At 48.6% G+C, this 12410-nt stretch overlaps 1 protein-coding gene across 1 annotated transcript; it reads right to left on the bottom strand.

Moving 5' to 3' along the window:
* Positions 1-1553: 1553 nt before the first annotated feature.
* On the bottom strand, positions 1554-3444 carry C8Q69DRAFT_506886 (hypothetical protein; the record flags this gene model as incomplete). Its single annotated transcript, XM_028632841.1, has 4 exons — positions 1554-1585; positions 1714-2061; positions 2369-2549; positions 2785-3444. 4 exons carry the CDS (start codon positions 3442-3444, stop codon positions 1554-1556), a joined length of 1221 nt encoding a protein of 406 aa, XP_028485187.1.
* Positions 3445-12410: the final 8966 nt, after the last annotated feature.

Consider the following 12410-nt stretch of genomic DNA (forward strand, 5'->3'; position numbering starts at 1 on the left):
AGAAACCGTCTTTCAAGGAAGTCTCTTCGCGCTAAAACCCCGCATAGATAGTTCTAAGTCTATCTACTCGTCAGGGAAAAAAAAAAAAAAAAAAAAAAGGCGTGCGTAACCATCGTGGCTGTGCAAATATGCAAAAAGAAAAAATACAGTCCAGGGATGGCGAAAACCGGGGAGAAGGTTTCCTTGTTTTTTCCTACTCTAATTTTTTCCCCCTAGAGTAGTCCTTATTTTATTTTTTCTTACCAGAACTCTGGAACACTAAATTAGTTTTATCTCATTGTTAACCAAACGGACGGCTAGATACATTCCTTCTAATTTTAACCTTACCTATAGCCAAGACCATTAGGGGACCGTTGTCGTCTGGTCGCGGGCTACTAAATCTTAGGGACATGACTGGATCGGACACCATCTCGGATACTGCCGCTGGTTCTGACACTACTACACCACACTTCGCCCCCTTGCTTAAGCTCGAGGCCATGGCTGGGCCGGTCCCATTCTTAAATTCTGTGGAACGGAGCGATCGGGCCCTAAGTGACGCGCTTGTGGAAAAATCAAGTTAATATCTCGCATATCGTACATGGTATAAAGTGCTTAAGAGGAGGACCATATATCAAACCAGGCCTGAAGTGGCCACCAAACTCTGTGGGAACGAAGACCGTTGTTCTCAAAACATGTTATATAGGTATGGCAGTATTAAGTCAGTATGAGAGGAGACCATCCTAGGATACGAACATATTGTTGATTTCGGGAAGACGTGTCTTTCCGCGACATCTGAATCCTTGCATTTCATGTGTACGCACGCAAATTTGGTAGAAAGACAACATCAATACGATGCGCCTCATCATGACATCCCCATATGTAGACCTGCATGATGACCTCCGGTCCCATTATGTGCATGGGAGGTTCCCCAAGTCAAGCCAGCAAGAGCCAAAGAAAAGCTAGAACGCGACACCTGAACTGACAAAGTGAAATCGCAAGGCCACGTCTGGAGGAGAGAGAAAATAAGACGGGACTCGAAAGAGAAACCGCGTGCAGGGAATCCCAAGGTTAAACAGACATATTGAGCGATAAGATCAAGCGAAGACAATGGACATAGCGCGAAGAGACATACACACACAGCGAATCATTGGAGTAGGACATTCGGGGAAAGGGAAAAGAAGGAAACACGGCAAGAAAAAAATGACACGATGCTCAGATGATGCAATGATAAGATTGTGCCCGCCAAAGACCCCCCTCCAAAATCAGATTCACCAGCTACGTCCACAGGAAAACGTCATATAGTTTCCTTCCCTTTTTGTTTTTTGTTCCATGAGCTCTCTAAGTCCAAAACCAAAGCGAGAAGAGAGACACCCTGAATGATAAGAAAAGAAGATAGGACCTAGTAAGTGGAGAACTCTCGCTCTCGTTTGACTGGGCCAATCGAGGACTGAAGATAGTATCACGGTCGAAAGAGTTTCGGATTATAATTCGGAGTCACTGACGCGGGGAATGGTGGATCAGGAGAGGTTTGTAATTAAGGTATGCACACGGATATTAACACAGATGGATGCCATCTATTGGTAGTTGCTGGATTGGTTGTCTGGGGCTAAAGGATCAGCCGTCAGCACCACAATGCGAAACGAGATCGTTCTGTATCCGAATCCATGCGATGCTAATCCGAGTCCCGAGGGAACGAGAGAAAAGTAAGGTGGTAAGATGGCAGCAGCTACTTACGTTGCTGGTACACCTGGTTGCTCTGTCCATAAGGGGAGTGAGGATAGTTGGCCGGGTAAGCCATCTGTCCGTTGCCCTGAGGGTAGACCATACCAGCGCCAGCGGCGCCGTACTGGCCAGGCACCTGACCATCGGCCGGTTGGTAGCCGATGGGAGGCAGCTGAGGGCGGACACCACCAGGGTAGGACGGTGGCTGACCACCCTGAGATGGATCAGGAGCAGCACCGCTGTCCACCTGCTGCTGGGCCTGAGCGGCGGCGGCAGCACGCTCGCGCTCCTCAGCAGCCTTGCGCTGGTTCTCCTCTTCCTTCTTGCGGGCCTTCCATTCCTTGCGGATCTCTTTGAATTCTGTGTTGGAGAAAAAAAAGCGATCCGAGTCAGCACTCACGTGGTCTGGGGTAAGATAAAATACAGAAACGGGAAATCTGATAGATGACGATTATAGCTGATCTCGCATGTGGTTAACCTTCGGCGCCGGCGTTGGCGCTACTGCGGTCCCGCGTGGGAGGAACGCCAGTGTTGTGTAACGCGACTAGTCCACGCACCAACTGAGACTAACCACATCGAGACCAGCTACGGGCACCAAAACAACGCGACAGACGCGTCGAATGGTATACGATGAAGAAGAAGGAATTAAATCAGGCGCACAACTTACCTTCAGGAGTACGCTTAGATCCGTGAGACTGCATGGTGACGTGCGCATTGAGGTGGTTCAATGTTCCGTATGCCTTCTCACAGCCATTCCATCCGCACTTGTACATACGCTCAATCTCCTCGTAACGGCGACGCGGTCGCTTGTGCTGCTGGGCACCGGGGATCGGCACGAAAGAGTAGACCTACAGTAAAAGAATCGGATCAGCTTCCATGACTTGGTGAACAAATGGTGGGCCCATTTGACTGCGCGTGTTCGAATCAAGAGCTCTCCGTGATAAAGGAGCATCCCATGATGAGAGAAGTCCCTTATCGACCGGGGTAGCTGCTTCGATTCTTTCTTTTTTTTTTGCCTTTTAACGAGCGACAGGCGCCGTTCCTTAACCTTTATATATGTGTTTTGAATCGTAACACACGTACCTGGCCAGGACGCGGCCCCGCGGTCACAGCAGGGGAGGCGGAACCAACCGTTGTGGCAGGGGAACTATAGGGCCCCGGCAGACCATGCTGATGTTGTCCATATCCATGCGACCAGTCTGGACGCGCATACATCTGAGGAGGCGGGGGGTGGCCCTGATACTGGGCCATGTCATGGCCCTGGGGCTGGTAGGGCGAGTAGGGAGGCGGATAGTTGGGGCTGGATGCCGCGATCGAGGGATCTATAGGAACGTCGGGGTCAGACTTGATGTTCGATTGAGAGTGATGGCCATTTTGTTGCCCATCGTGGAGGGTCATGGACGGACTTGTTGCTTGAGCCATACCTGCCGCGCCGCCGGCTTGGGTGTTAGGCGCGTGATGGTATTGAGGCTGACGGGCCAAGTAGTCCGGATAAGGCTGCGAGCGTCCTGCGGGAGGGTTCAGACCGTAGTCCGACTGCGGCGTGTTGGAGGAGGAAATGTTGGCGGATCGCACTTCAGGCTGGGGAGTGTACTGGGCGGCGGGACGGACGTCGGGTTGCGGCGTGTACTGAGCAGCAGCAGAAGCCTGGTCTGCAGCTGAGGGTTCAGAATGCGCGTCGGTCAAAAATGAATACGGTGAATGCAAACCTGACTGCGCGTAATCAGATGCAGGCCTGTCCATATAATGATCGGTCGCGATGGCGCGCGCGGTTTAGCGTTCCCAAGAATTCCTCCGAACAATTACCCTTCGAGAAACCTGTTGAGACGCGTGACGGACGATGAGCTTGGATTCCCCTCAGTAGAAAAGAAGCGGTATTCTCGAGATCAAGCCGACCAACGTTGGAATCGCCTGCGACTGCAACAGTTGACTCCAACGAGGTGTTCCTGCGGACGAATCGCGCTTGTGGCAACGCCTTTCTTTCCTCCTTGATTATTTTTTCTTTTTTTCTTTTGGGACGTACTAGGAGCAATGCAACTGACAGACTAGCAGTCGATGCTTTTTTTTTTTCTTTCCTTCTTCTTGATGTCCCTCTTTTTTTTCTTTTTCTTTTGGGTGTTTGTTGGTGGACTTAGGATTGAAGAGGATCAAACTGCACCTGAGCAAGAACGAAGATGAGAAACCAAGCTGGTTGGCGAGCTGTATGTTTCCGAAGCGGAGCTCCGCGACACAACGAGATGGTGTTGTGTTCGAGGGGAAGTTCAACGGTGCTTAATCGTTTTAGTGAGCTTTTAGGGCGGAGGATGCCTTGCAGGTGGCGGTGGACAAGCACGAGGAACCAGCGGGAAGCGACTGTCTGAGCTTTTCGGGAAGTGGGAGGGGGGAACGAAGGGTTTAGAGGCCAGGACAGGGCAAGTAAGGTGCCTGGACAAACGTTCCCAGCTCGACGGTTGTAGTGCAGAGACGATGCTGCGATCGTGGCAACGCGGTTGGTTTTGACCCTAAAATCGAGAAAAGAAGCGCGACGGGTAGTAGCGCAGAAGGGGGGGAAAGAAGACCGTGGGCAGAGGCGGCGGCCTAAAAGTCTTCGGACGGGAGCCCCAAGAGACTTTCGGCAGGAGACTTCGTTTAGGGCACCTCGTGGGCTCCGTGGGTAGAGTGGAGCCTGCGTGGAGCTCCGTATTTTTTCGCCTGTGGTTTGGCAAGGGAGGCGATCGCAAAAAGGGAAAAAGGGAAAAGAAGAGAAGAAGCGAGTAGAGAAAGAGGATACTCTTCTTCTTCCTCTTCTTTTTATTTTTCAATTAAAAGGGCGGAGGAATTCGATAATAATCCCTCTTCTTTTTTTTTTTTTCTCTTTTGCGTTGTTCAAACTGAGAGCGGAGCACTGTCTCTTTGCGGTGACGGTGTTCGAAGTTGCGCTGTATTTTTGCGTACCAATCTGGACCCACTCTGATGAAATATCAGGACTGTTTTGAAAGCTCTCTCTCTCTCTCTTTTTTTTCTTGCTTCCTTCCCCCTCTCTCTGGTGTTCGATTCGTTGTCTTTCTAATTGAATCTGTCCAGGTGATTGATGGCTCACGTAAAAACAGGGGAGAAACCAGCCCCGGAGCTTCTCCGTGACAGGGTGTGTGGCAACAGCTGAGACCCTTTTTTCCTGATTATTTTCTTTTCCTTCCTTCCTTCTCTGGCCAGTTTTCTTTTCTGTGTGCTCTTTCTCCCCCCCAGCAGGATTCAAGATGTGAAGGGGGGTTTTGGTAGTAGCAGGAGTAGGTGTCGTGACCAGGGGTGGTTTAGTCTCCCACAGGAGATTTAGCCAAGAACGCTCTTGTCGCGATAGAGAGATAGACTCTGATAGCCTGTCCGGGACGGATAGCGTGAACGTAGAGCGTAAAAAAGAGCGTAGCGCTGGAGAGAGAGGGAGGGGTGTGTTATGGGGGGTGGAGGAGAAAGCGTAGTCGGAAACTGGAGTCGCAGTGGACTAGCGCGGATGACCAGTGGTTCGAAAAAAGCACCAGGATCGTGGACAGCCTCGTTGCGAGCAGACACAGTCGCAGGGTCGGAAAAAGAGGGTGCTGCGTCGACTGGAAAGGGACCCGTTGGACGGCTTGAACGGTCTGAGAAAGGCTTAGGGGAAGAGAAGCAAGAGGGGAGACCCTAGGCAGGAAGAGGTCGTAGCGCAGGTCGGGGGAAGCGGTGACGGCGCGTGCAGGGTGGTCTGGGTGGAGGCGACGAGGGGGGCGCAGTGGCAACACTGGTTGGTCGAGAGGGCAAGACAGGTCGAAACTTTCGGAGGATGGGCGGGTGGGGCTGCTGCTGGATGGGGGATGGTTGGATGGCTGCTCGATGGGTTTGCGGCGGCGGTGATTGGGGAGGAGGCAAAGACGCACATTCACCACTGGCTGGGGAGGCAAAAGGCGAGCAAGCGCAGCATCGCATCACCGCCAGCGCCCCACGCGCCAAAGTCCAGGGTACGACCGTCACCCGGCAAACCTCCAGCCGAGTCCAGGTACTGGGTACCATACGGTCACTAGCAACTGCGGCTGACTAGCGCCCACTTAGTGGCCTTCTGCGAGCTTCGAGATAAGTATCGTGCTCCAAACGTCGCTAACCCTTTCTACGCACGCTAGTCTTACCGTACGGATGGTGTACCGGCGCGCAAGTCAGGAACGCGTGGGTGGGGAGGCAAGTAGAAACAACAACCAGCAAGAAGAAAAAAAAGGTAAAATCTACGGCGCAGAGCGTAAAAAAAAACCACAATGCAGAAAACATGGAACACCCTACAATCAGAAGGGGAATCTTGCAAGTCAAAAAAAAAAAAAGATATCATTCCTATCTCGCAGTTCCTGCCACGCAGCTCTCGAAACGTGAAAAGAATGCAAAAGGGTGGTCGGGGAAAGTGAGCTCAAGCGATAACGATCCGACGTCAATGCCAGACCCCGAGCTGCCTCTGCATACTCCGGAGCCCATAGGCGAACTGTGTGGTGTCCGGAGCAAGTACACCGACTTATGGTACGCCAACCCCACGAGCAAATCTGAATTATGGAGCAGGAGAAAGAACACTTTCCCTACAGGGGGAGTTGCTGCATTCTAGTTATCTATTCTGTATTATTATGTATTTATCTCTTGTACTCAACTCCTTTTCTTTTTTTTTCTTCTGAGTACCACGGTTCACGATTGTCTCGGAACTTGACCCCTACGGCGTGGTATGTTCACGATATACTCCTGCTCTTGCCTGTCCACATCGGAGAATCCATATACTCTAGGATAAACCCCGTAATATCGCAATGAGCGCACTAGGCAGAAAGGAATGATAGCGCCGCAACCTAGCAGTAGTACGGAGCATGGGTGGTGTTCTCCGGTACACCGTTCCAGTGCAGGGGCGATGTCAGATGTCAGGGATGAACGAACCTCCCCGGCCACAGGTAGGGGCAGAAAGGGGGCGGGTCTCCCGTCCTGTTGGTCGGGTCGATGGGCAGGCGTGCAGCGCCGTTGCTCGGATGCCAGACGGTCACTGGATCGTTGACCGACTCGGAATGATTCATTGGCCAGGATCCCCGACCGCTCCATGACGCCAGGGCCAATCGGGCACAGCCAGCGGAGGCCGAGCATCCGGTCAAGAGAGCCCCGGAGACGCTCTGGTATCGGTATGTATGGGAAGGATCGGATGTATCCAGCTTACCGGCACATGGTAAAACTTATGCTCCGTCCTGCGAGAGAGAGAGAGAGAGAGAGAGAGAGAGAGAGATTAATTATTAATTAATAATAATCCTCTAGATATGGCCACAAAAACGGTCATCCTTCAAGATCACGTCGATGTAGAGTGGTATAGATAACTAAATAGATCATTCGAATTACTCTAATAAGACCAGAGTGGATCTTGCTGCAACATGAGTACATACATATTATTACTCTACAACCGGTACGAGGTATACGGGGTTCGCAATTAAAAGTCTCTTGTCGACGCTCCATGGAACTCTGCTGCGGATATGGATGCAAACCGTTGTTGCCCAGTTTGTGTACCGGGTGAACAACAGTTCAGATGGATCCTGCTGTAATGTAAAAATACATGGAGGTTTAAAACTGGGAGGTCATGTGCACAGGCGTCGATCTAAATATCTCTGTCCCAGCATCAGTAGTAGTTCTGCTGGAGTAATTTTTTATTTTATTTTTTTTGTGGCATTCCGGCTGGCAAAGTAACCGAATAACAATCATCCCAGCCTCCACGTCGCATCCTTTCTGGCACCGAGTGTTGCTCTTCTGGGACTCCTGCAGTCCGTAACTGCCCGAGGGAACTGCAGGATGGTTCGCAGTCCACGGTAACGTGCTGTGAACAGTCCACACGGTGGGAGAAAAGGAAAAGGAAAAAAAGCATCAATCATTTGGCCCAACCCACATGCCGCCGATACCGACACCCTTCTTGCAAATCCCGCAGGCTCATAGGCAAACCCATCTTCCGGATCAAGCGCCATGCATTGCGGCCACAACGCCATCTCTGGTGTCTGCTGTGCGCTGTAAGGCACAGCACCACCGCCAGCGGGCCATCAAGGTTGACGCGCCGTACGGGATGCATTAGGGAGATCTCTCCTGACTGCTGGAGTGTTCGCGAGAAACGACACACGCTTTCCGTCCAATCGCCGGCTCAGGGTCCACTTCTCTCCACCCACCCCCCAAAGACCACTCCTCAAATGCCGCGTTTCCTCGAAGGAGTAGCAGTGTACGACCGAGGGTATCTTTGCGTATGCCCAGCTTCAAGCGGTTGCCAGTAATCTCTCGAGGCTGGTAGATAGATAGATAGATAGATAGATAGGCTTCTTTTTTCCAACAATTATTACATCACAAAGAAGTTCATCTCCTTTCTTCCGGGTAGATCTATCTATGGAGTGATCGTTGACAAAACTGTCGAGTAAGCATTGGGGGGCCAAAGAACGCATAGTGTGTGATTCGCTGTTTTCTCCGTTTTTGGACGTACAGTATTATTTATTGCACACCGGCATCGTTGCATCCTTCCCTATGCGACTCTTGAGAGATCTGATTCGAGCAGACGGATCAATCTGTACGATCATTGTTGATCCATCGCTGATAGCGGTTTACTTCTGGGTAAATAAACCCCACAGGACCATTAGGCGTCAACAGACCATCTGTACCAGCTGTAGTGTATGATCTGCTCATGGCTTGTTGGGCATACAAATAATATCGTTCTCAGAGCAAACGATTATTATGATTATTGCTTCACAACATCAGCATACCTACAAGCACTCTCTACTCGTGATAATCAATCTTGCGGAGCGATTTCTCTCTCGGTTCTGCTCCACAAGCCCCTAAGAATATATATCCTTAACTCCGAAGAGAGCCTCAGATCAAAATACAGCACAATAATACGTGACCTGTTAAGACTTGGGAGTAACCAAGACACATTCCACAAGCAAAATATCCGAGGCTATGAATTTCTGCAGCGTTTCTTTGGAAGCATGTACCAGAATACCGGTTCTCCGCAGCTACGGTAACATTTTTTTCCCGCTTCACCCGTGAAAATGGGGTAATCAATTGCGAGTGGCAGTGGCCCCCCAAGGAATAATAATACTGCACCATACATACAGCATGTGGCTTGCTCAACCTCAAGACAGTAAGGGTGAAACTGTTGGCGTAGATAGCGGTATTTTTTTTCCCTATTGTTATTCCGCAATAAATTCGAGTTTATACTTGTCGATAAAAACAAAAAAAAATGACGGTCAGGAAAAGTATCCCTAATTCCTCAAAAGGGCAAGAATAGCCGCACTATTCTTTTGTTTGGCGGCGTTTGGCAGCACAACGGCAAAGAGAGTCCATAATAATAAGGACAATAACAAGGACTGAGCGGTGGGAGATAACGTTAACAACGGCCATTGTGATCCGCGAGGCCAATTGGTCCTTTTGTTCGGATCCGAAGAACTAGATAAACGATCTAAATAACTAAACTGCCTGTCTTTTTTTAAAAACTTTTGGGTGCTACCGCGTCTAGCGTTTGGTATCCGCTCCGCAGTCAAGTAACAATAATAATCAATCATAGATAACTAGATACTATATGGGATCTACGGAGTACAAGTACGTAGACTTAGGGACATCATATCCTAAAGGTCCTCGGACCCTTCTACATGCCAGGGAAAGCGCGCATCGCTAATTACATGTTCCATGCATGTTCTACGGTCGCTCGACGGAGAGACCGTTGACTCTTGAGCATATGTTTGTTCGTATCCGTATAGGTATTTTTGCAGTATAACGTATGTATGTATGTACCAGCACTACTACTAACTTACTCTGTATCTATCTACGGAGTACGGAGTAAGGAGGACTCCAAGACCCGCCAAGCGGACAGATTATTTGATCCTTACCGGCCGAAAACTGCATGTGCTCTCTGAGAGCGTGCTCCCTTTTTTCGCGCGAGTTGTTTTGGAAAGTGGATTCCGAGTTTAGATTGTCGGAAGTTGGTGCGCTCCCGAGGGCCGATCTGGTAAAAAAGCGATTATTCTGTCAATGTTAATAAAAATAACCTAACAGAATCTCCGTAGAGTTTACGTATCATATCAGATCATTATTATGTACGTATTATTGATTGATGATGCCACAACTTCGCCGACCTACGTGTCAGGATAACAGAAGCGGGTAATAATAATAGATAAATGGTAGAGCAACAAGTCGCAATGGAGACTTTTTTTCAATGAGCCTCCAATAAGATGCAAGCTTACTTGTAATTATTGCCGCATATTCATGCCGTGTCCCCCGGTGAAGGTTCAAAAAGATCGGTGATTCCTTCTCATATTCCCCGCGACGAGAAGCGGTGTGAGACTGTGAGTATTATTATTATTATCTTTCTCCCGAGCCAACGAACCGTGGTACGTACAGACATGCGAATGTGGGCTGTACCAAATTTTGAAAGATAATAAATGCCCGAAAAAAATAGAAACAGAAAATTTTCGAGCAACAACTCAGTCCGGAGCAGGTAAAATCCGATGTGCGTCCCAAGATACAAGTGGGGTTTCTGTAGCACGTGAGCAGGTAGACGCACCAACTGCAATTAGAAGGTAAATAGTTTACCGTCCGGAGTAAAAGATAGTTACCTACAATAAGATTATTAACGAATAATAATAATAAGAGACTTAAGAGGATACAAGCTTAGCCCAAATAGAGACCCTTGCGCTCAGGCTAATCTCGGTTCCGTTCCGAGAAGCACGGAATACTCCGTGTCGCGCGACTGCAACCGGTCGTCAAGCCGCCTCAATTTCCGACAAACCAAGGATCTCCAGAAGTATGCATCGCAGGATACAGGGATGAATAATGTGACCTTCGCCAGAGCAAACACTCTGTAAATGCTTCTGGAATGGCAGTGGTAGGTGAGAAATGTTGGCCACGCCTGTTGTTTTCTTGAGGACCAAGTGGATGCGTATTTTTCTGGTACTTACTGTATCGGAAGAATGCGACACCACTCCCAAGAATTATAGCGTTAATAATAATACTGAGACTGAAATATGCGGTCTCTTGAGCATCCTAATGTACTGAGTATATATTTGATAGTTAGTTATAGAGCTAGCCTTGTAAGCCCCTGTGTATTAACTAGTTCACAGTTGTTCCTTTCGGGTCAGTGATATTTCGGCGGCGCACGATAAATATACCCAAGGTAACCTGTCATACCACTATCCGTGGCAGCTTCTCTAATCCGATGCTATAGAACCTACGAAACCCCTAGGATCTAGATTCTTCGTATGCTATAGAGAATAAGTATGGGATCAGCTTTCCCCCTAGATCTAGAGTTAAGCAAGCAGCTGGGCTGATTGCCAGCTATGAGGTTTAAGCCATATCCTTGCTTCCGTGCATTTGAGGATGCGATAATATATAGTTGTAGAGTTCCCTATCGATTTAATCCAAGCAACTAGCTACTCAATATCTATAAATTCTTGTTTATTTCTGTGCCGCTCTAGCAACGTATAACTATATAATTCGGGGCTAACAGAAACTGTTCCGAATTTGGCTAAGCACCGTGTGGGAAGGGCCATGGTATAGGACGTTCCTTGATAGACAAGTTATCTCTTACTGGCTAGATCTTGTAGTATGTCTAAAATAAAAGGTATTCACGGTGTTCTGCATACTAGATATAAGTATGATAGTAATTCCTTTATTCCTTTAGAGATGCAACGGGATATGGAACTGGTACTCTTTTATTAAGAGGGGTTATTCTGGTCAATCTACAGTTGAATTGAAGCATGTATGTGATTACGTCAAGAAACCATAGCATCTAAATAAACATACAAACGGCCTAGTAGTCATAGAGTATCGTGCTGGATTGTATAACATATTTCGGCTTCTCCTTGGAGGAAGAGAGAGACAGAAACGTTCTACCATATGGATCGCCAGTTTCTGGCAAATGTTGACACTGATAATTGTATAAAACCGAGTAGATATATTTTCTATGTCCTCTAGCATAACAGCGTGACAACCGCAGCTTCTGAAACGCTTGGATCTTCATTTATATCCAGTTAAACAGCAATTGCTGTGAGATTACGGCAATACGAAAAAAGCCCTGCATATTGATACTGAAACTGTTGCGCCCTCAATCCCACCTGTACGCAGCATTACAGATAATGAATGCATGATACGCGCAATAACCAACACTGTCCAACGTGTGAGTCCTGTCTCAGTAGAAAAAAGCATTCGGAACCATGTACCCGGTACCCGGTACCCGCCATTTTTGTCTCGTTAAAACACCACCTCGCCTACATTAGAGCACTCGCCATATACAGCAGTGCTGCGCCGTAGGAATGGATTTCACGTCTCTCTACTGATCGGCCAAGATAGTACAGTAGACTCGAGTAGAGTAGAGCGCAGATCGCAGGGCGGAAGGCGCGATACTAGAGCCGCGGAACTGGATCCAGCTACTCCGTAAACTGTTCCAGCTACCTAGGTATACTACTATCCGGCGGTTCAGGATAGATATGGTTAGAGATTCCTAAAGTGGTTGGACAACAATAATGGAAAGCTTCTCCTGCTTCTTCCTCCTCCCGGTCGCTAGCCGAGAAGGACCCTAGTTTATGTGCTAGTTATCTAGTTATCTAGTAGATAGCTGAATCTACTAGCGGCCATCATAATTATATTACATCGCCCCTCCGTTCGTATAGTCGTAACCGTATGCAAGCGCGTTATACTGTGACAATATAATACGGAACTAACTCCACCTCCTC

This window comes from Paecilomyces variotii (genome assembly GCF_004022145.1).
Source record: "Paecilomyces variotii strain CBS 101075 chromosome Unknown C8Q69scaffold_5, whole genome shotgun sequence".
Lineage (NCBI taxonomy): Eukaryota > Fungi > Ascomycota > Eurotiomycetes > Eurotiales > Thermoascaceae > Paecilomyces > Paecilomyces variotii.